This window comes from Desmodus rotundus, chromosome 3 (assembly GCF_022682495.2).
Source record: "Desmodus rotundus isolate HL8 chromosome 3, HLdesRot8A.1, whole genome shotgun sequence".
Classification (NCBI taxonomy): domain Eukaryota; kingdom Metazoa; phylum Chordata; class Mammalia; order Chiroptera; family Phyllostomidae; genus Desmodus; species Desmodus rotundus.
The window spans coordinates 127,252,551-127,278,209 of NC_071389.1; the positions used below are offsets into that span (position 1 = coordinate 127,252,551).

The following is a 25,659-nucleotide window of genomic DNA, read 5'->3' on the forward strand; positions in this document are numbered from 1 at the left end:
AAACAAATTAGAAGCAAAGAGCATTTATAATTTGATTCCAATTTTAAGTAAAATATTAAATATGTGCGTGTATATATGCCATATATAGGTTAATCACACCAAAGCACTAGAAAACAAATAAAAAATTTAATAGTGCTGAAAGGTGATGTTATTGTTATTTTTAATTTTCTTTTTTATAGTCTTCATTTTATGTTCTAAAAGAAACGTTTTAATTTTATAAGATATTATTTAAAATATTAACAAATTAATATTTATATGATTTCTATCACCTCATCACCAATCTATTAATCTTTGTGCATAGCATTTTTACTACCTATAATACTCAGGACAAGAAAAACTATTTTGGAAAGGGGAACGACGAACTCCTAGTAGAACAGGAGTGATTCTGTCACCCACCAACTTCGGAACCAAAGCTTTGCAGTGCTTCTTGAGTCAGTAGCTTAGGAAAATACACCGTTTTCTAAATATTTAAAAATTGCCTTTATCCATACAAGTACTAATTAGAACAAAGGCAAACACTTATTAAAATCCATTTGTTCTGAGTAGCCTGTTGAAAAGAAGAAAGCAAAGCTCCACATATGATGAAATGAAACTGTTAAAGTAAAGGGTTTATGCAGTGGAAACATAACCTGAATCCCCAAGTGGGTTTAATTTAAACAGTTCACAAAACTTTATTTTGATCAAAGCTGAGTAAAATCTGCAAAAAACATTTTTCCTAAATATAACCAAAAGCACAATATTTTTAGTCATTCAACACAGGTAAATAAGATTGAAAATAAAAAAACAGATGCCGTCTTTCTTGATCAGAAAGAAGTTTCTAACTGCAAGGTGCACATGTCCAAAAATTCAAAAGTGAAGTAAAAGGCAAATTCTTACAAAATGTAACATATATACATTATCTTTTATGTCTGGTCTTCATTACTTTTAGCTATACAATGGCATATATGATAATCTGTGTTCACTGCCTACTGTATAGTAATTACCATACAATTAAAGGAATGTAAGCTTTATATGGCAGTATTGCTGAAAACATCTGTTACACACATGTTTGTTTTAAAAGAGATGAAATGAATATTTAAACTTTGAAAATATAATGAGAAAATTATCTTATGTCCTAATCTTAAATTTTATGTGAAAGAAACTTATTCTACATATAAGTGGATCCATATTACTGGATTTAATAAAGATGTTTGTTATGTATTTAAAAATAACATAATTTACCTGTTCTTTCAGGTAGCAAAGCCGATCTAGAAGAATCAATGTCTCTATACAAGGAGCCAGAACAACTTTCAACTACAGGAAAGAATAAGATTGGAAGGTGTTACAAAAAGAAAAAAAAAAACTAGCCTAACAACAATGACATTTTTAAAAAATATATCTATAGGACTTTGTATATGACCAAATCTTCAATGCCCATTGTACATCTTCAGAAAATAAAGACTGCAGAGATCAAACATTTTTCTTTAATAATAATAGGAAAAGAATGTCCTTTAAGTGGCTTTGAGGTAGAATCCAAAAGCCATCATGCATGTGTGATAGAAAGCTTTTAAAGGGTTACCAAAAACGAAACTCATTAAAAGGAATGCTTGTGAAATAACAGAATTGAGACCAATACGTGTTCAAAGAACTCTGAAACTTCTTTTTGTGCATTTATAATATATGTCAGGAGAAATCTACCATGTGTTCTCTTTATTATATTACTGACACCTAATATAGTTCCGAAATAGGAAATGATCCTAAATGGGTTTTCTGCAATAACAGAAAAACAATATAGGTTGGTTGGCCCCATAATAAAAGTTAACAGGATCCTGTTCAAGTCTAGCAAAAAACCCAATTTAATGTGTTTAATTCTGAGATTTACCATATTAAAAGCTTCCAGCTCATTCATTCTAGGCTTATACTTCTCGTAGTAGTCCATTATATTTTTTTCTGGCAGCTTCAAGATAAAACAAAAATAACAACAATAAATTTAACAGGAGTTAGACTTTTTCTTATCAATCACACCCTGAAGTAAACATAACAAATGTCAAACAAGCTAGGTGTCAGAAGAGCTCTAAATTCATGAAGCAATTCAACGTAAATCTGAATTTCTTTTACTTACTTCTGTTGTTGTACCAATACAGGTTTTCCAGTATATCACAAATGAAACTACCAATAACATCCGATTAACAATGTTAAATTTCAATCAGTAGTGATAAAATATTCACTTTCACTTGTTTCTATGCTAAAGACACATAATAGGAGCACAATAAACAATTTTTGAATAAAATTAAGTTTTAAAAAATATATATCTAAAACTATATACCCTAGACAAAATGATTCAAAGACAACGGGAACACAATAATGACATATAATCATATTTAAGATAATTTCCACTGACATCAACTAAGTAAATGCAACAACAAGCATCACTTTCTGATTTTTTCTCTAAAACGTACGGTGCCCACAGTACAGAGAACCTTGTGGTCAGCAGGCCACTTTCTGGGTCACCTACGTGTTTCTGTTTCCACCAACTGAGCTTTTATGAATCCTGAGTCAACTGTATTTGTTTCTAAGCTTGTTATGCTAGTTATATGTTATAATAAAACTGTATATATAACATAATCAATAAAATATGAGTGCAAAAGGAAAATTTCTTTCTGTAAGTTGAGTCCCTCTGTGAAAGGCTAGATAAAGTCACTAGAAGAAACTGTTGTCAAATCACATGTGGTCAGAACTAATGAAAGACTAGAAGCAAAAGAATAAAATATCTGAAAGGATTTGTACTTAGATATTCTAGCAAATGTATAAATAAATTTACTATTTTTTTAAAGCCCCTGTTTCTTTTCTTACAGCTCTAAATTTCTTTTCAATTTAAGAAGTACAAAAGTGTAACTCTTGAAAAGTAAGGCTTTGTCTCATCCAATTTCTAGTGTTACCTTGCAATAAGATCCCCACCCTCCTCCCGGGACAGAACTCAAACTGATTATGCCACCCCTCCACAATCTTTTTTAAACTTTGCCCATCTTTGAATCAAACGAGTACCCCCCGGGCCAAATTTCTGCAGTAGAGTATATTGAAATGGATCCAGGCTTTCATTTCAAGCCATAAAAAAATTCTCATCTCACAAAATTTTACGTGTGTTCAAGTTAGTCTTTAGTTTTTATATCTCTGGCCATCTGAGATCAGCAGTCAAAAAACACAATTTTTTTCGATCCTGAATGAACAGCAGACTGCTTCCTATAAAATGGTTTTTCAATATGAGTACTTGGGTTCTCCAATATTCTGTTTCCCATTTATGCCAAACTGGAAGCCCCACCTACACTAGAAACTGTTGATTCCATTGCTCAGGATATGCTGCTTCACAGGACTGTATTCTGTTGGTTTTGCCGTTGATCTGCCACTCTGGGCATGTCCTCCCGTCACCTTTCTGCACCCCTTCTACTTACACTGTACTTGACAACACCCAGGGTTTGGGATTTAACGCGCTTTCTGATTTTGCCAAAGAAGTTTGTGTTTCTGTTTCTCATTCTATTAATTGCTCTTGTGGATTCTAAAAAGGTGAGAACATCACCTTAACTCTCAAAACAAAAAAAAAAATGGAAGCCTGTTGCTTCACTTTAAGTGAAACAAAGCGGACACCATAGGTTATACATTAAAGATATGTTTGATGCAAAACAGTTAAAGCAAAACTTCAAACAGTGAAACTATATGCAAACCTGTGTTCAAAAAGCACAACAAATGGCCTTGTTCTTACAAGAAAATTTCGATGAGTGAAAGTATATTAATATGTTTTTAAATAAAACATTTAATGTTTAAGGTATGACTTCATGCTTTAATCAACTTTTTCAATCAAGTGCTGTTCAGATCACAGAGATTATATGAAAATTTAAAAATAAAGATGCTATCTCATTTAATTCTAATATCAATCTGTAACATACATGTATTTATGGCCTCATTTTATAGATGACATTATTGAGTGTTAAAGCCGGTGAGAGACCAGGTAGGGCCAACATGCTAGAGACAAAGGAAGACATAATTGAGGTGCCGCCTGGTAGAGATCATACTGAGGTAAAGACATACATGGAAACTTAAAAGTTAAAGGGCACATTGAATGGTACTGGGAGTGTTGATCATGGCATCTATTGTTCCCTGCTGCCCGTTCCATAGACTCAGGGGGCTGTGGTTTGGGTTAGGGGAGATACCCAGTCCTCAAGAACCGGGGTGATACAGTTAAATGAGCAGCCGTATTCAGGTGTTTTAGATCCCCCCACACAATTCTTATAATTTTTAGATGGTGGCTTTAACTTCAATGCAGCCTATATGTTATAAAGTATATGCGTTATTATTCAAGACATTTAAAATGCTTCACCAATTTCATCCTGTCTGCATAAGTTTCAAGAGTCAAAGTTTTGGATATAAGCATTTTTTTCTTTAAAGTTTCAATAAAATTCAACATTCCTTAAATTCTTCTACTTTTACTGGAAACCTAAATTCTTCAGCCTAGTTTAGATGTGCATTTATTTTGTCTGTTGGTAAGCACAAGTTTTCTCTTTGCTCTTCCTCATCATAGGCTTATTTGCCTGACGACCACCAGCTTTGGAAAAATGCTGTATGTTTTTCTTATGCTCAACGTCTGTTAATAAGTGAAATAAAAATGACAAAGAGGAGCATGAGGTCTAGAGTTAGACAGTCTAAATTGGAATCTTTCCTTACCAATTTCTTAGACTTGGGCCTTAAGAAACCCATTCCACCTATGTCTCGATTTCCTTACCTATAAAATGAGGGTGACTACTTCTTTCATAAAGTCATCCTTAGTATTCAGTCGGCCAACACAAACAAAGCTTTTTAGCACAGTGTCTGACATAAAGCAAAGGTTCAAAACACAGGCTTTTCTCATATTGTTTTTTAAAATTAAACATATTAATTTTGAAGATAAGTTTCCATATATCCACTTTTCCCTATTATTAATATATTATAATATGGTTATCTGTTATAATTAATGGACCCATATTGATATATTATTAGCTAAAGCATATGTTTTATTCAGATTTCCTTAGTTTTTAGTTAATGTCCTTTTTCTGTTCCAGGATACCACACTGCATGTTGTCCTACAGGTAGTGATGGTTTCCCAGACCTGGGCAGTTTTGACCAGGTGCTGGTCAGGGATTCGCCAGATGTTTTGCTCCTAATTAGACTAGGGCTGTGGGGTTTTGAGAAAAAGACCACAGAAGCGCCATGCTCCTCACATTATATCAAAGGCACACACTATCAGTGTGACCTGTCTCAGTGGGTGCTGACCTTGACTGCCTGGATGAGATGATGTTGGTCACACTTCTTCACTGTCAAGTTCCTCTTTTCCCCCCTTTCCACACTACATGCTTTGAAGAAAGTCCCTACGTACAGCCCACACTTAAGGAGTGAGGAGTTATGCCACATCTCCTTGAGGGTGGAATATCTAAATAAATTATTTGAAATTATTTTCCATGGGAGACTTGACCCTTCTCCTCCATGTATTTATTAATTAAAGTTGTCTTTTTATAGCTCTATATGAGGGGGTCCAGATAAACAAAAGTAGACCATACTTCAACCTAATGGGGAATGGGTTGGAGAAATGAAGAGATATATAGTTGTTCAGAGAACCCTCCCATACCCTATGTGGTCACAAAATGAGTTAACAATGGACTTAGTTCTCACCGTTAGATGGGGAGTTGTAAGTACTGACAGACCCTTGGCTAGGATATGAATGGCTCAGGAACTAAGGTAGGTGAATGCAGAGATAAAGTCCATTAGCTGATCTTGTCCAGGGAGTAAAGATGAGGCTGAAGTGGGTCTGACAGTCTTAGGTTGGCCAACAGAGGAAGTTATCTATGGGACCACTCAAAAGATCGTGTCAATGAGAATCTTCTGGAGCACACACGCAAAGGTGACTCTTTTAGAAATAACGTAATTATGTATGTGCCTAATCTCCTTAAGCTTGAAATTTATGGGCAATAAGATACAGGCTTTCTTAAAAAGAAAGGAAAATGTAATATATAAAGTTCTTTCCATATTTTCTAATATATATATCTGTTGAATTACTAGCTAATGGAAATATTTGAACTACTATCTGAATAGCACAATCTACATAAAAACCAAGTCCAACTAATTTTCATTTTAAAATTTATTATTGATATATCATAAAATTATTATGTATATTTTTCATTTGAATTATTCATTTTCAAATTTTGTACACCAATAATTCTAACAATCTACAATAATGTGACTTTGAAATTAATGTTTTTTCCTGTATTAACAGTATTTTGGGATGATTCTTCCTTTATTTTTATTGTTTACATTATTACAGTTGTCCCCACTTTTCCCCCCTTCGCCCACCTCAACCCAGCCCCACCCCTCAGGTCATCTCCACACCACTCACTGTCCATGACCATGTGTTATGAACACATGCTCTCTGGCTAATCCCCTCACCGTCCTTCATGCAGTCCCCCCTCGCCTCTCCCCTCTGACAGCTGTCAGTCTGTTCCTGTATCTATGCCTCTGTTTCTATTTTGTTCAAGAGTTAATTTTATTCATTAGATTCCACATATAATTCAGATCATATGGTATTTGTCTTTCACTGACTGGCTTATTTCACCTAGGATAATAATCTCCAGGTATATTAACAGTATAAATAAAATAATTAAGCAGCTCTTACTTTTCTTCCTTAAATAAAAAGTAAATAAAAGGTGTAATGGGTTTTCCTACGCTTTCAATGATTGTATCTTCTATTCCCTAGGGCTATTTGGTTGGCAGGGAGACATTTCTATATCTAACGATTCTCTGTGGTTAGCTGGGAGAAGAAAGATAATTTTTATAGGCAATTCTTACACAGAATTAGACTTATATTACACAAGAGTGTTCTATTGCTTAATGGAAATATCCTTTTATCTTCTGTGAACTTGGCATTAAAATGTTATCAGACTTGGTCTTTGCATATAACTTTGACATACTGTTTTTGATCACCATCTCAAAGATGTTTAATTATTAATTCTTGTTTCATTCCCCTAAGTGTATTTGCTCCAAATCTATACAATCATAAATTAAAGGAAACTTTATCATTAATAATATGCTTCTTTTCAAGAAGAATTTGAGGTGTTTTATAATAAGAAGCACAAAAATGTGTCCAGGGTAGGGCAATTAAATAAAGAATAAATTCTTAAGGGTGTATAATTCAAGGGAGAAGAACATAATACCAAAATAACCTAGCTAAGGACAACTGCTGAAATCAAACACAAAGTGAACTTTGAGCCTCCTAATAGCTAAGGCAAAAAAAGAGATGAATGTTCTTTGAAGATCATCCTGTCACGAAAAATTGAACAGAAATTATGTAGACTGTTGTATAATAGAACACAGATAACATAAAAAGCTTCTTAATATTGTCTTACTGAATATCCCAAAATAGCCTCATACCAAATAAGTTAATACTCAGAGTGCCTCTGAACACTAAGCCTTATTTTAATGTGTTCCTGCCAAATCACTGCTTGGGCAAAGGGTCATGGTGCAACTTATGCACAAATCTTTCCACAGGTACATGTTTCCTCTCTTCTTCCTCTCTCACCTTAATGGATTTAGGGTTTCTGTGACTTGTGACAGGGCTGTTACTAATAGCTGATATGGTGTTTCTGTGAGAATTAGAAAAAATACTCCTGGACTTCCGGACAAGATAGATGCATAGGTAGATACACTTTCCTCCTCACACAACCAAAAGAAGGACAACAAATTTAAAAACAAAAAATAACCAGAACTGCCAGAAAACTGAACTGTATAGAAGTCCAACAACCAAGGAGTTAAAGAAGAAACATTCATCCAGACCAGCAGGAGGGGTGGAGATGGGCAGCTGGGGCAGAGAGGATGCACAGCAAGGCAGCGGTTAGTGAACTGGGTGGTCTCACATTTGTGTGCAAATAAACCAGGAGGAACAATTGGGGAGGGAGACGGACCCTGCAACCCAGGGTTCCAGCGAGGGGAAATAAAGCCTCAAAACCTCTGGCTATAAACACCTGTGGGGGTTGAGGTGGCAGGAGAAACTCCTGGCCTCACAGAAGAGTTTGTTGTAGAGACCCAAAGGGTCCCAGAACATACACAAAATCACCCCCCCTGGAATCAGCACCAGATGGGCCCAATTTGCTTGTGGATAGCAGGGGAAGTGACTGAAACCCAGCCGAGAGCCAAGCAAGCGCCATTGTTCCCTCTCAGACTCCTCCCCTACAAACAGTGCCACAGTGCAGTGATGGGGGTTGCCCCACCCTGGCTCCACCCCTTACCTTACCATGTAAAAGGCCCAAGGAGACAAAAAATATGACCCAAATGAAAGAACAGATCAAAGCTCCAGGAAAAAGAAAATCATAAGCAATGAAGAGATAGCCAACCTATCAGATGCAGAGTTCAAAATACTAGTAATCAGGATGTTCAAAGAAATGGTTGAGTATGGTCACATAATACAGGAAAAAGTGAAGATTATGCAAAATGAAATGAAGAGAAATGTCCAGGGAACCAACAGTGAAGGGAAGGAAATTGGCATTCAAATAAACAATTTGGAGCAGAAGGAAGAAATAAACATTCAACCAGAACCAAATGAAGAAACAAGAATTCAAATAAATGAGAGGCTTAGGAACCTCCAGGACAACTTTAAGTGCTCCAACATCTGAATCATAGGGGTGCCAGAAGGAAAAGAGGAAGACCAAGAAATTGAAAACTTATTTGAAAACATAATGAAGGAGAACTTCCACAATCTGGCAAAGGAAACAGACTTCCAGGAAGTCCAGGAAGCTCAGAGAGCCCCCCAAAAGTTGGACCCAAGGAAGCACACACCAAGGCACATCATAATTAAGTTACTCAAGATTAAAGATAAAGAGAGAATCTTAAAAGCAGCAAGATAAAAGGAGACAGTTACTTACAAAGGAGTTTCCATAAGACTATCAGCTGATTTCTCAAAAGAAACTTGCAGGTAAGAAGGAGCTGGAAAGAAGTATTCCAAGTCATGAAAGGCAAGGACCTACATCCAAGAATACTCTATCCAGCAAAGCTATCATCTAGAATGGAACGGCAGATAAAGTGTTTCCCAGATATGTAAAGTTAAAGGAGTTCATCATCACCACACACTTATTATATAAAATGTTGAAGGGATTTATCTAAGAAAAAGCAGATAGTCAAAAATATGAACAATAAAATAACAACACACTCTCAACTATCAACAACTGAACCTAAAAACAAAAACTAAGCAAACAACTAGAACAGGAACAGAATCACAGAAATGGAGATCACATGGAGGATTATCAGTGGGGAGGCGGTGGGAGTAGAACGGGGGAAAAGGTACAGGGAATAAGAAGCATAAATGGTAGGTACAAAATAGTGAGAGAATATTATAGAAAATGGAGAAGTGAAAGAACTTATATGTATGACCCATGGACATGATCTAAGGGCGGGGGGTGTGGTAGAAAGTTGGTGGGAGGGGAGTGCAGGGCAGAAGGGGAGAAAAGGGAGAAAAAAATGGGACAACTGTAATAGCATAATCAATAAAATATATTTTTTAAAAGAAAGACATAATATCCCTCATTTTCCTTTGGGTGGAAGCAGTCCGGGGCCACTGCACCTGTCGTAAACGGAACATGGACTGAAGTTCAGCTCTACTTGTGCCCTCAGCTAGATGCCTTTGTGCAGAGCAAAAAGTGCCTAATCTGATGTAGTGGCCTTGCCGATGAAATGGTGTGGAATAAAAAGTCTATCCAAACAGGTATCAAAGAGATCAAATTAATCAACTAGAATTTTTTTCTGGAGAGAGGATAAGGTTACTGAAAGTGATGTATAAAGTTAGTTGAAGGTGAGAATAGTCACAAATAAATAACCTATCACTAAGCGAAAACCTGGAGAGAAAAATGATCTAAGAGAACCAGTGAATTATTTGGTAGTTCAGGAGCCAATCACACAATAGTGAAAAATTAGAAAACATGAATTACTGCTAAGAAAGTAACAGTAACTCAGTCACTGCTTTGAATCCTGCTCTTATTAAACCACTCTGATGAGGTGAGGCTGTATGTCTTTCTGGGTTCTTGAGAAGAGGCGAGATTCTAGTTTTTCTTATAAGTATATGTATTCCTGGAATTCCTACCACCAATTTTTGGAAAAAAACCTGAGTAAATTTTTTTCCTTGCCATAAAATAGCCATATTTCTTTCTTCTTAAAACCTTGATAAACACAAACTATTAATCATAGTTCTGATAATGCATCCCTATAGGGATGAACTGCTGTAGCCACAGGGGCTTAAGTAGGCGAATATACTTCTTCAATGATGTGATTTGATATAGAGATGAGGCTTGAATATTTGACATAGAGATGCTTTGGGATGGACAACATCCCTTATGTAATATTCCTGTCAGAAATGCATAATTTTAATCTACTCATGAGGAAACAGACAATTGGCCTTTCAAAATACGTCCATGTCACTAAAGACAAAAAAAGACTTGAGGAACTGTTCCAGATTAAATGCAACTGGAGACATGACAACCAAATGCAATGCAACGTCTGGGATTGATGCTTTTAGAAACACGCTCTAAAAGACAGGCACGTGATGCCATTCTGTTCCATTAACGGTGACGCTAACTTTGATCACTTGGCATAGAGCGATGACCAGGTTTATCCACTTTTGTAATTAATAATCTGTGGCGGGTGCTTTGAGACTGTAAGTATATTGTTCCCCCTAATCTTTTACCCAATGTTTTTAACATCCATTAATGCACAGGTGGCAAACACAAGGCCCTCCACCTTCTACCCAGCGGCAGCACAGAGCTCTCAGTTAACTATTAAGGAGGAGTTACATTTATACAGCCCTGAAATTACGTTCGGCCCTTTGAAGGCAACCGAGAGGCTGATGGGGCCCCTGGTGGAAATGAGTCGATACTGCTGCATTGATGATTCTCCTGTGAGTCAATTATTACTTTGGTGGTTGAAAGAAGCAGCAGGAACTTATTTATAGAATAATGCACATGTTTGTCTCATATCAGCAAAGATGACAGGTTTTCTATATATTTAATCTGTAACAGGAATTCACTGTTTCTTTAGGGTTAGAGGGATTCATTCAGTCTAGATCATTCATGAATACATACCACACAGGAAAGTTTACGAGCTCCTTATGTCAGTTGTTGGCCATTCTGTGGAATGATTCCTGCCCTCCCATCTGTATTTAAACTACTATGGTTAGTCTTGATCAATCTCTGATTTAACGTCCAAAGATCAGTTTATCAGGTCCCCTCCTTTAACCTCGTCTCTCACCACTGCCTCCCTCGCTGTCTTTGTGCTCCAGCGATGCTGAGTCCAGAGCCGTGTCTCTTACCTCTCTGCAGTTTTGCACAAGCTACTCCCCTCCCTCACGCACCTGAAATGAATTCCTTGCTCCCTATCTTCCCACCCTGTTTGCTTAAACAACTCCTACCCATCCTTCAAGACCAAGCTAAGGAACCAATGTGGTTTGTAAAATCTTCACAGGCAGTGAGTCACTCCCTGCGCCTATGCCTCCACTGTGCTTTACTGCCAGTTCATGCTACAGTTTCTTTCTTTTTTTCACAGGTCATGTCTTAATTATCTTTATAGCTCCAGTTTTCACTGTTCCTGACATATGATAAATTCTTCAAAAGAAATGACTGTTGATGAATAACTAAGTGATTTTGGTCTCAAAAGTTTTGCTTTTGCTGGCCTGTTTTGGAAAATATCTAAGGATATTTTTCCTGAATTATCCTCTATCTACTTCCATTAAGGTTCTAGCTCAGTAGCTTCCAACTTTGTCCATCCAACAGTATAACTCCCCTTCCATCAAGTCAATATTTGAAATTACTTTTTCATTTGAGTATTCACTATGTGCATATCTCTCCCCTCCCTCCCTCTCTCTCTCACACACACACACAGACAAGCTCTTAGAGAACATAAGCTAATTTTATTCCCTTCTTCTTATATGGACAAATGCTACAGCTCATTCTTTGTCTACCAATCAATACCCATTCTGACACTTTTAAAATCCTACAAATGGGTATAATCCCAGCAGCAGAATTGCTGGGTCAAAAGGCAGTTCCATTTTTGGTTTTTTGAGGAAATTCCATAATGTTTTCCACAGTGGTCGCACCAGTCTGCAATCCCACCAACAGTGCACTAGGGTTCCTTTTTCTCCACATCCTCTCCAACATTTGGTTGTTGATTTGTTTATGTTGGCCACTCTAACCAGTGTGAGATGGTACCTCATTGTGGTTTTAATTTGCATCTCTCTGATGGCTAGTGATGCTGAGCATCTTTTCATATGTCTCTGGGTCCTCTGTATGTCTTCCTTGGAGAAGTGTCTATTCAAGGGATAGTGAAGAGAAGGGTTTTCAGGAACTACTATAAAAGGACACATGGACAAAAAGGGGAGGGTGGAAGCAGGGGAGGGAGGTGGTTTGGCTGGGGTGGGGTAGAGGGGTGGGGAGAAAATGCAGACAACTGTAATTGAACAACAATAAAATAAATTAAAAATTGAAAAAAGAATTTACATATTAAAATAAACATTATTTTATTATTAAAAAAATAAAATAAGATCCTACAAATGTGTGTGTGCAGTATATGCATGGATAAGGAGACAGAAAGAAAAATAATACAAAAGAAGATAAGAACATGAAAGCTTAAAAACAATTTTGGAGGTTTTCTGAAATTTGGTGAGATGAAGTTTGAGACAGAAAAAGTTTGAGAATACCTAATTTATTTATGGTCTAGGTAAAGCTAATCACTAGGATTTTGTTATTTTAGACATTTTTTTAAAGTTCCATTGAAATGTTTTACAAAGATGTAACTGAACTTTACAAGAATTTTACTGTAACATTTCATTCTAGAAATCCATCGAATATAAACAGTATACTTGCTGACAGAAGGAGGCCGATGTTCTGTCACAATTTATTGTTTTCAGTAGTACAGAGTTGGCCTTAATTTTACTGTAAAATCTAAACTCTCTTCTTAAACAGACCTATATGTTATGCAGGGCTGAAACAATACCGCCCTTAGGTGGTTAGAGTTAAACACAAAGATCAAAGAATTTATATCACTTTGAATAAAAAGTCTTACAAAATGTAAGAACAGAATTACTGATTCTTTCCCCCTTCCTTTCTAAGCTCTTGGCGTTGGGTGGCGTTTATAATAGGAACATCAGATGACTGCAAACTGAATTACCCAGATGACAAAAGGTGAAACACAGCGGATCTCAACTAGGGTGATTTTTTCCCCTCAGGGAAGTTTTGGAAATGTCGGGAGCCTTTTTTAAGTTAATTTTTTTGGATTGTTATCACTAGGTTACTACGGCTGACATCTCCTGGGTAGGGGCCAGGGATGCCGCTAAACATCCCACAATGCACCAGGGAGCCCCGCAGCAAAGAATTACCCAAATGTCAGAACTCCTGAGATTCGGAAATCCTGCGCTAAGAGAAAATGTCCAATGCCGTCTTTCACAACCGACTACAGAACTTCGTTCTCCAGGCTGCGCGTGAGACACTTAGGTATCTAGCACATGCAGCTCTGGTCTCCTCTGGAATGATGATTTGTCTATGAATGGTCTCTTTTTACTTCTGTGTGTTTAACATGATTTCTTCGACTGAAAATGTATCCAGAGCATGTTAGGAGATTTTTTGGGAATTTCATTTGCTTCCATATTTTTAAATATAAAGAGATGTGCTTTAAAAGATCAGAAACATCATCAATGAATAACTACACTTTCAATTATACATAGTTTGTTAATAAATTATTATAAACTTAGTCAAAGATTCTTTAAATACTTTGGTACATTTAATATTTTAAAGTTAAATGATTTAGATACTTTTTAGTAGTCAGAATCCCAGGTGAAAATTAATCCATTTTAAAAGTAAAACTAGCCCTGGCCAGGTAGCTCAGTTGGCTAGAGCAGTATCCCGATACGCCAAGGATGCAGGATAGATCCCTAGTCAGGGCGCATACAAGAAACGGCCAATGAATGCTATAGGGGAACTCACTGAGGTGCGATGTGGCTCCAGCAGCAAAGGCGTCTGGGAAATGTGGCACTTTTAACTCTCTGTAGCCTCAGGCTTGGCTGACTACCCAGAAAACCAGAATGCTGTGCAAAGATAAATGACATTCCCCCAGCAGGGCGGTAAATGACTGTGTAGAGTGTGATAACTGCCTGATGTTACCTGTTAACTTAGGAACATGTTCTTTCCAGTTGTCCATGTGACTGCCCACTACATGGTTTTGCTACTAACCCCCTATAATAGAGAGACCCTCTCCTGGGAGACGTGTGGATTTTTGTCCCAGCTGGCCACCACTGGGAAGAGCTGCTTTGCCCGTGTATGTAAGTTTCTCCTATTGAAGTTCTTATAAATTTGAATAAGGCTATGTGTCAGTTCTTCTGAATTGATCCTCAATTTAGACTTCTGGGGCTTTCCCCTAATAATGCATAAATAAGTGGCAGAAATCGATGTTTCCCTCTCTCTTTCTCTCTCTCTCTTTCTACAAGGTTAATTAGTAAAATAAAAATAAATAAACAAAAGTATACATAAATTTCTTTTTATTATGCTGTGGTCAAAACTTTTATTTTAGCACTGATACTTCATGATGTGGGATTAAAAATAATAGGATTTTGTATTGGATTGGAAATATACATTTGGTTTCAATAACTTATCCTACTTCCAACCACTTTGGCTTGATAAACACAATTCTTTTAATTCCTCTTGCTTAACATTAAAACAAACAGGCAAAAAAAAAAAATCCAAAACTCCAAAACAAATAAAAACACCCAAATTACACATACTTCCTCTCACCAGCGCATCCTTTTAAACATCTCATGTTGTTCTGTACCTTCCTTTTCCTTTTCTTTTTCTAACCAATTTTAGTCAACATATTGGTTTTTAACCAGTGTCAACAGTATTATGAAAAAATCAGAGGGCACTGTTATTGCCTTTATTAGCTAATAAAGGTAATCATTTTAGACTGACTTGACGTGGTGCTATGTGTCTGCATTAGTCTTTTCTTCTTCTCTTTCTAATTTCACTCTCCGTACAGTGGTGGTGAACAGCAGAGGGTTCAATGTTAGGTGAATCTGTGTTCAAGTTCTGCTCTATCCCTTGCTAGTCTGTGGTCCTGGGAAAATGACTTGGCCATTTCTGAGCCTCTCTTTCTACTTCATTACATTGGGAAATATAATAGTATCGATCATATGTGTTTTCTGAAGAACAAATAAGATAATGTAATGTCCTAAGTATAGTAACTATCACATAGTAAGTACTTAGTAAACATTAACGATTGTTAATATTCTTATCAGGAACACTTACTATGATTATTATTAAAGACAAATCTGGGAAGAGAAAGGGCAAGTAATAATTTTTCTGGATTTTTACCAATTTGGTTTTTGGTAAAAAGTAATACATTTTTAGTTTAAGGAAAAACTTAACTATTTGTGAAATTAGTGTTCTTGGTATTACATGCAAGACATGAAATTGATACATGCAATAAAGATAAGCACTAATTTAGACTAAGGGGAAGGAAGACCAGTCTGATTAAAAATATTTTTTACAAAACCTAGAAATAAAATAACTACAATAAAAGTATCTATTCTTGCTAATGTATTCAAGACTAGAAGGATCTTCATTTTGGTGACTAAGTAAAAATTCTTATAGGAGTCTTTTTATTTTTATTTTTATTGTTGTTCAATTACAGTTGTCTGCATCTTCTCCCTACCCCTCCACCCCACCCCAGCCAAACCCACCTCCCTCCTCCCCCTTGATTTTGTCCATGAGTCCTTTATAGTAGTTCCTGAAAACCCCTCTCCCCACTATCCCCTCCCCACTTCCCTCTGGCTATTGTTAAATTGTTCTTAACTTCAATGTCTCTGGTTATATTTTGTTTGCTTTTTTCTTTTGTTGATTATGTTCCAGTTAAAGGTGAGATCATACGGTAAGGAGTCTTATCAATGGTGCTACTACAAGTAGTAAGTATACAAAGATCAGAATAAAAACTAGTATGCTTTGGTAAGAACTTACTATGTAGTAACACTGTGTTCATTCAGCCTTTTACCTGTATTACCTCATTTAATCTTTCTTAAATGCTATGAATTAGAAATGCTTTTCTAGCCCGGGCTGGTGTGGCTCAGGGGTTGAGTGCTGCCCTAAGAATCAAGGGGTGGCTAGTTTGATTCCCAGTCAGCCGAAGTGCCTGGGTTGCAGGCCAGGTCCCCAGTAGGGGGCACAGGAGAGGAAACCACACACTGATGTTTCTCTCCTTCTTTTTCTCTCTCCCTTCTCCTCTCTAAAAAGTAAATAAATAAAATCTTTACAAAAAAATTTTTTTAAAAAGAAATGCTTTTCTAAATAGCCATTTTATAGGGGGAGGAAACTGATTAGTACCAGTCCATTTGCTTTAAGCAATAAAGCAACTGGTGAGTAAAAGGGTAATTGGTATGATAACTAACACCATAATACCTTTTAGCTTTGTAATAACCATATCTGGGTAAGTTTTCTCTTTCGAGAAATACAGTTCATTCCTTTAATCATATTTTATTCTTTATTTCAATTTATAATCAATCAAAACTACCAGAATGATCCAAGCTAAACTTAATATTTTAGGCAACTCATTTAAATCAGATTGAGAATTTATTTATTTTCTCAATATTAGAATATTCATTACTTTTTTCCACATACTACGCAGCAGAAAGAAAGAAGGAACCCCTACCCTTCACGATGGCATGGATGGAACTGGAGAGCATTATGCTAAGTGAAATAAGCCAGGCAGTGAGGGACAAATACCATATGATCTCACCTATAAGTGGAACCTAATCAACAAAACAAACAGGCAAAATATAACCAGAGACATTGAAATAAATAACAAACCGACAGTAACCAAAAGGGAGGGGGGTGAGGGATACGAGTCAATTAGCTTATTGCTATGTCCCCAACAATATGTTTCCAATTATTAGTTTGGACTAATGATGTTACCACTTTCAAGGGTTCTCCCATTCAAAGGCTTTTTGAATTTAAGAATTTAAATTTTAATTAGCTATAAAATCTTTAAATAAAAGCAGTTCAAAATTAAAACCACTGTCTTTTTTACTTATAATTCCCATTTTTTCTGTTATTTTGTTTTTTAACTGTATTTTAATTTGAGAATTGGCATTTTTCCCTGAAAAAAATCCAAAGAGGACTCTCTGAAGGTGTAAAGTAGCAGGCTATCCACATTGACAGGTAAGGTCAACTGAAATAAAGGTAATGGAAGTTTGGTATCAATATAATTTACAATGTTTTCACAAATAAGAGAAAAGTAGAAGGCAAATGATTTTATATTAATTCCTTGCCCCATAGAAATTATCCTATTCTTATGAAAATAATGGGTAACCACGTACTGACCTTGGACTCATCTAATCCAAGCTTCTTGAGAGACTTTCTGACATAATCCAGAAAGGATGAGGATTTGGAATAAATTTTACCAACATGCTGATCACTGTAAAACAAAGTTACATCACAAAATATTTTTAAATATCATCTGTGTTTATGGCGCAATATCCAGTTGTGACAAAAATGTAGTAATAATTTTGTGAATATTTTAAACTTACATATTATAAAGTATTTGAAATTCATTTCTGAGAATTCCTTCAACATACAGCAATTAAAAACAATGTTATGGAGACAATACTATGAGAAAGATGTAAACTTATAGTATTAAAAAGCTTCAATTTTAAAGGAAACTATAGGTCTTTCAAAAGTTTCCATTGTGTTATGAGACACATTTTAATTTTACAGGCTCATTATTACAGTGCACACTTCTTTTAAGTACATGTCATTGATTATGCTATTACAGTTGTCCCAATTTTTTTCTTCCCTTTATCCCCCTCCACCTTGCAAACCCCCCACCCTTCAGCATTCCCACCCTTAGTTCATATCCATAGGTATATATAAGTTCTTGGCTGCTATATTTCCCATGCTATTCTAACTTACCCCTATCTATTTTATGGCTACCAATTATGCTTCTTACTCCCTGTACCTTCCCCCTGAATTCTCTCCCTCCCCTTCCCCACTGATAATCCTCCATGTGATCTCCTTTCTCTAATTCTGTTGCTGTTGTAGTTGTTTGCTTAGTTTTTGTTTTTGTTTTAGATTCAGTTGTTGATAGTTGTGTTTGTTGTCATTTTAATGTTTGTAGTTTTTGATCTTCTTCTTTTTCTTAGATAAGTCCCTTTAACATTTCATATAATAAGGTCTTGGTAATGATGAACTCCTTCAAGTTGACCTTATCTGGGAAGCACTTTATCTGCCCTTCCATTCTAAATGATAGCTTTGCTGGATAGAGTAACCTTGGATGTAGGTCCTTGCTTTTCATGACTTGGAATACTTCTTTCCAGCCCCCTCTTGCCTGAAAAGTTTTTCTTTTGAGAAATCAGCTGATAGCCTTATGATAACTCCTTTGTAGGTAACTGTCTCCTTTTCTCATGATGCTTTTAGGATTCTCTCATCTTTCATCTTGGGTAATGTAATTATCATCTGCCTTGGTGTATTCCTCCTTGGCTCCGACTTCTTTGGGACTCTCTGAGCTTCCCGGACTTCCTGGAAGTCTGTTTCTTTTGCCAGATTGGGGAAGTTCTCCTTCAACATTTTTTCAAATAAGTTTTCAATTTCTTGCTCTCCCTCTTCTCCTTCTGGCACCCCTATGAATCAGATGTTGGAGCATTTAAAGTTGTCCCAGAGGTTCCTAAGCCTCTCCTCATTTTTTTTGAATTCTTATTTCTTTATTCTGTTCTGGTTGGATGTTTATTTCTTCCTTTTGTTCCAAATAATTGATTTGAGTTCCAGTTTCCTTCCCTTCACTGTTGGTGCCCTGTATGTTTTGCTTTATTTCATTTGGATATCCTTCATTTCTTCTTTCATTTTGTGACTGAACTCAATCAGTTCTGTGAGCATCCTGATTACCAGAGTTTGAACTCTGCATGACATAGGTTGTCTATCTCCTTGTCCCTTAGCTCTTTCTCTGGAGTTTTGATCTGTTCTTTCACTTGGGCCATATTTCTTTGTCTCCGCACACCTGTTACGTTGTAAGGGGCAGAACCTTAGGTATTCTCCAGGGTGGGGCAACCCTCTTTGCTGTGTTGTGATGCTGTCTGTGGGGGAGGGTCAGAGAGGGAACAAAGCTGCTGGCTCACTCTGCTCTAGCCGCCCCCCTCCTTCACTTCCTTCACTTCCCATAAGCAGATTGTGCTCTTTCAGGTGCTGATTCCCAGGTGGGTGGGTTTGTGTACATTCTAGGACCCTGTGGGTCTCTCCAACAAACTCTCCTATGAGACTGGGAGTTTCTCCCATCTCCGTAACCCGCACAGGTTTTTACAGCTAGAGGTTTTGAGTCTTTAGTTTCCCAGTCAGGCAGCTGCACCCCCTCACCCACATGGTCTATCTACCACCTTCCACCCAGCTTCCCATCTCCACCGCTCCTACCCATCTGGATGAATGTTCCTTTAACTCCTTGGTTGTCAGAGATCCATGCAGTTTGATTTTCTGGCAGTTCTGGTTGTTTTTTGTTTTTAAATTGGTTGTTATCCTTGTTTTGGTTGTACAAGGAAGTGAACCATTTCTACCTACACCTCCATCTTGGCCAGAACCTACAGTGCACATTTCACTGCAACATCTGCTAATAATGGTGATAATTCAACAGTCATGCAGAGAAACCTTTTTCAGTGCCAGCCATTGGTCAAGCATCATTAACGCTGAGTTGGGTCTCACTTGATCTCATTTATGCCCCACAGAATTTCATTAGTTTAAATAAAATATCATGAGATGGCTTTAAATTTACATAATGCAATGCTAGATTATTACATCTCACAATTTTGGCTGCAATTTAAATATAATGTAAAAAGCAAGGGAATAAAAAATTCACCACCTCCAAATATCAAAAACAATGAATAAAAGCTCATCTATACTTGGCAGTTTGAATATTAATGCCTATGATTAATTAAACATGAAACTCTATCGTCATCCATTGAAATACACCGTAAATATATAACTTCAGCTGCGATTCTAGACGGCCACCTCAATTCCACTTATTGTTACCACATCTCCTGATCGTTACAGCTACTTCCTAATTAGGACTGAAGCCTGTCCTATGCCTTCCTGCCGGTACTGCCATGCGATGTTTTAGAGGAAAATTTTTTATTTACTACTGACCTGCTCAAAAACTGCTTTGAAATAATACTCATTGAAATAGGTACAAGTTCCAGGAAGCAGAAATTATATATTGCATAAGTTTTTATATATTTCTCAAGTCATATACATGTTTTTTTTGTATAACAGATATCATATACTAGCTATTGATATCTTACATATCACACAATTTTGAATTGATTAACTATGTGGCCAAAAAAAGATGTCATTTAATATTAACATCCTGCTCTTCATCTTAAAAAGGGTTTTAAGATGTTTTACAGAAACAAAAACATCTATTTAAACTATAAGAGGAAAAGGCATTAATACCATAAGTATATCTATTTCTTAATTAAATAGACAAAAATATAGGCAAGCTGAATGACACAAATCAACTAATTTAAAATATATAGAGAAGCACTGGACAAATATATAAGAAAAAGTGAAATGTAAATAAAACTAATAATAGCTAATATCTACTTCATGCTTCACCCATGTATCAGGGTCTCTTTAAGTCCTTTGCTGCATTTAGTCATTTAATCCTTACAACAACCCCATGTGGTAAGTGAAATCATCATCCCCATTGTAAAGATGGGGACATGCACAGAGAGGTTCAGTAAACAAGCCAAAGGTTAAATCAAGGAAGTCCGGCCTCAGAATCTGGGATAGTGACCACTATTCAATATTACCTCCAGCATAGCACCTCAGTAGGGTTCATAGTCAATATTGTTAAGTTGCAGATGAGGCATGGCACCTGTGTATTACAGGCAGAGAGAGTCAGGGAGATTCCATGACACCCTACAAGAGGGCACATGCATATATATGCTTACAGAAAAGCTATGCAGGCCCTCTTGCTATACTCAAGGACAAGGAATTTAGTGCTTTAATGCAACTATGTGATGCTAAATAATTCTAATAATTAAAAAAGTATATGAGAGGTGGATATGTGGTGGGAGGCTATTTTTTTCTTTCCTAATCATATACTGCCAAACTTATTGCTTAAACTTATCAGCAGTGAGGGCCAATCAGAAGTATGTGTCTTCTTTCCAAATCATCCGCAGTTCATGAGAAATCATTCACAGATTATAAAGGAAGAGAGGTGAGCAAATGTTATAATCAATTTGCTAAGTAATGATGGCCAGCAGAGGGCAGCACAGAGGAGGGAGTGCTTTAACTACTTAGAGGAGGAACTACATACAGTTCACAGTATCTCAGTTTCCAACAGTATTGTGAACAGCAATATTAAGAAATTAAATGAATAAATATTAACATACTAAAATTAGGCCAACACACCAAATTAAAAGCTTGTTCTTATATTTATTTTTTCAATGATTGTTTTAAAACTGTGCTCCTTAAAAACTCCAAAAAGGTAAAGTTTACAATTTTCCATAAAACACGAAAGCGTAATTGTATAAGAAATAAGTCCTTTTCAAAAATATGTTGAATTTACTTGATGCTTTGAGGACTGTATTTGAAAACACAGTGCTACTGCTAAGAAAGTGAAAAAACAAACTGGCGTTATTAACATCATGGGGATGGAAGATGAGGGAAGTGCCAGTGATCCCATTTTGGTTTAAATATATTTGTTACAGAAAGCAGAATGCCAATTTATATATACCAAAGCAACATGTGATTAAATACAAGGAATCAGACTTTTAGACCTTTTGGAGAAAAAGATTACTTCTGCAGAACATGGCACCAGTCTCTAAAATCTGGGTGTCTTTAGATCAATCTTCTTAAAAATATTATCCGCAGACAGTTTATGATGCAGAATGCAATCTGCTCCTTTGCAGGGGCAAGAAAGGAAGGGCCTACCAGTTTTAAGAATAAATACTGCAATTCTATTAATTAAGAAACAATGAAAAAAAGCAGGCCAAAACTTACAATATGGAAAGCAAAAGGGCGGAATAGGATGATTCACAAATGGAATAGGGGCAATCCTATTTTTCATTTGTAGTAAGTGCCAATCCCATTTCTATTATAAAACAGTACAGATTTTGGGGAGAAAAGGCATACAACTGTAACTGAATAACAATAAAAATTAAAAAATTAAAAAAAAACAGTACAGATTTAAAGTCAACTTCAATAATTTTACAGAGTCCGGCAGAAGTAACGCCACTGAGTGTGGCTGGTAGGGTACGTGAATGTCTCACACGAGATGGACAGCATTTGAACATTTCACCTAAAATGTCATATGGTGTGCTTGAGTGTGATATCATCATGTTACAGAATTACATGCTTATGACTTTGTAATAAAATATTTTTATGTAATTACAAAGGGGTGTTATTTGTGCTGGACCCAGTGTATTACACTACAGATTCGCTGTATTCTTAGTCTTTGCTGAAGTGTGTGAAGATAAATAGAGGTCATGCCATCCAATAATTTGCTAATTATTAACAAAGTCAATATAATTGTTTTCTGTCAGAAAACGACAAAGATCAGGAATCTGGATGCCTTCTCTTTCTTTCTCCTCATGTATTTTCATCTCCTTTTTATGGAGTGTTATTTTCTTATATAAAAAGCTCAAGCTTCTCTGTCTGAAAAAAGCAACAAACAAAATACCCCAAAACAATATCCCCCCGATCTCATACCATAAAACTATCTACTATACAACAGGGACCCCCAAAGCACCAGAATTTATTTATAAAAAATTGTGTATTTATTCTTACATTCAAACTTCAGTGACCTTCAAAGTACTCTCCTTGATGCAATGCATCTATTGATTAATTGATTTTAAAGAAATCAATTCCCAGATCCTCTACTTTCTTAAATCATACTCCTAAAACTCATCTGTGTGGGCAGGTGCCTGTGGTCTAGATCCTGTGTTATACATGCCCTTTCACAAATAGCTCTTCTCCGGCTTTAGCCTGACAAAGGAAAGGCACCCTCTCACCCAGCTTACTGTCTGCATTGCTAAGAGGCAGGGCTCAGAAGACCCCCCAAAGCCCCACAGACAAAATAATTCCTGTACTAAAGGCCTTATAAAGGCCATCTCCATCCATCTCGATAGGAGATGCATTCCATTCAAGTTTTATCCCTCATATTCAAGAATTTAAAATAAAAACTTATAATTTATGTTGTCTACATGTGGAAGTATTTACTTAATAATAATTCAACTTAGAATAACTAAAAAACACTTGGAGACTTACTGATATAGGACATTTTGTTGTCAACTAGACAGGGTATGAAAGAGTAAAAGGAGAGCAAAGACTAGTCACCAAAGGGAAAGGATGTCGCCCCCTGTTCCCACAGTGGATTTAAAGAATGACCAGACTATGCCTAACAGAAAATGTTAAATTTTAGAAAATATTCATATTTCAGAAGTATCTTCCATAGTATTTTATAGTTGACCATCAACAATATGTGATATTAAAGAAAATATTCACAAGAACTTTATTTTGTTATTGTCATTTCATTTGAAGTTGACAAATCATCACATAAATGACAAATTAGATCTTAGAAGTTAAAAGAATTACTTTCAAGATATTTCTGTATTTCTTAAGAGTATGCCCATAAAACACTTAGTGCTACAAATATTAATTGTGTGCAAAGTTTTGGAAAAAGAAAGATACTATGAATAAATAAATATTGGTTTGCCTCAACAAAGTTAAATTGATTTTTTTTTAATAATAATAGAATCCGCTCACTATATCCCAGGGATTATTTTAAGTACCTTAAGATATTAACTTATTTTTCACCACATCCTTTGAGGTAGATACTATTATTAACCCCAATTTAAAGATGGGAAAACTGAGGCAAAAAGATGGTAAGTAATGTCCCAAGATCACGGTGTTATTACCCAGTAAGGCCTGGGACTTAACACCAGGCAGTAGAGCTAATGTGTATGCTCTTAACTGTTATACTTTGCCATTTCTCACCAAGGTATTTGGTGTCTTTAAAATATGAATGGGCAGTAGGATTCTTAAAGAGGGTGATATTACATAAAGCATTTACTTGATTGAGAAATTCTCAAAGTATTTTTACAGAATTACTGCTCTTCAGGATAACTATCTGGAGCACACTGTTATAGATTAATCAAAATCTGAATAATCCTCTTTCAGAAGCATTTCCAAAGTACTCTGGAGCCACATTTTGGTCCTATCACTTGTAGAGAACAAAACAAAATGTCATTTGCATTGGGGCATGATCAATGACACACATAAGTAACATATGCAGTGTATCAGTAAAAAGAGTCGATGAGACGGTGACAATGGAGGAGAGAGGACAGATAGGAAATGAGGAGTGATGGGGATGGTGGGTATCATAGATACTACAAGTAAAAAGCTGAAGAAGGAAAGTACACCAGCCATGGGGACATCTGGTGAGGCACATTCCAGGCAGAGGGAACATCACATGCAAAGGCCCGGGGTAGAAATGCTTCTGGCATTTTTAAGGACGAGTGAGAAAATCAGTACAGACATAAATAAAGGGGAAAATAGTGGAAATGAAACGAGGGGGATAATGACGAGCCACACCATGTAGAGTTTTACAGGTCACAGTGAAAATACTACTATAAAATAGTAGAAAATATAAAAATATTACCTCCAAGTGAATGAGAAGCCAAGGGAATATTGCGATAACAATCTAGCCTGCTGTTTTTGGAAGTAGGTGCCTATCATTTTCTTTAGTTTTGCACATGTCATCCTACCTAGAATATGAAATACTGCTCTATGGACACTATACCCTATGCATCCAGAACCCAATAGGCTGTCACAAAATAAACAATTACTAGGTTTAAAAAATAACATGCAAGTCTCAGCAAGTAATTAGAATGTGGGGTTTGATGATGAGGAAAGAATAGAATCAAATATGGTTTTAAGATTTCTAAGGGTTGATAATGGTCATGCTGTTCCCAGAAATGACAAAAGTTAAGATAGCAGAAACAAGAATAGAATTGAAAGTTAACTTTGGTTTAGGTGTGGCTGAATCTGGTGTATTTGTGAGGTACTTAAGAGCAGCTGTTCAGATGAAAATGAGAAATGCAGATTTGAACTTCTCAGAAGAGGTGGAGCCTAATACAAGATTCAAGTTATTTGTTGTGAGGGTAATTGCCAAGGAAAGAGGAAATGTAAAGAGATGAGAGGTGAGTATAAAACATTAGAAAATGCCTAGGTACACTTAGAGGATGATTAAGAAGAAAAACCCTTAATGAAAACAGGTAAGTGTTCAGCATAGGAAAAGAAACAGAGTAATGCAGCTTAATGGAAGATACTGAGGAAGAGAGTTTATAGGAAAAAAACAATTATTAACAGGGCCAAATGTGGATGAAAGGTCAATGAAGTTCTGGAAAGAAAGCAGTCTTATGACAAATACCATCTATCTACTGAGCAGTAGAGGAAGGCAGGAATGTGGAAGGTTGGAGAGTTTGAATTTTTAATAGTTTCTTTTTCTTTTTTTATTACTTATATATATATTTTTAATTTTTAATGTTATGCCAGTATAGTTGTTTCCATTTCCCCCCTCACCATTACCCCCTGCCCACCATCC

General features: G+C 36.2%; 1 protein-coding gene across 2 annotated transcripts in view; it reads right to left on the minus strand.

The window, feature by feature from the left end:
• Window positions 1–25,659, minus strand: part of METTL25 (methyltransferase like 25) — a 128,856-nt gene that overhangs the window by 35,036 nt on the left and 68,161 nt on the right. For both annotated transcript variants that reach the window (XM_053921028.1, XM_024572771.3), the window contains exons 9-11: window positions 17,394–17,487; window positions 1,862–1,936; window positions 1,222–1,293 (exon numbers count right to left, since the gene is read on the minus strand). In XM_053921028.1, coding sequence (XP_053777003.1) covers window positions 1,222–1,293; window positions 1,862–1,936; window positions 17,394–17,487 — 241 coding nt within the window. The remainder of the gene's footprint in view (window positions 1–1,221; window positions 1,294–1,861; window positions 1,937–17,393; window positions 17,488–25,659) is intronic.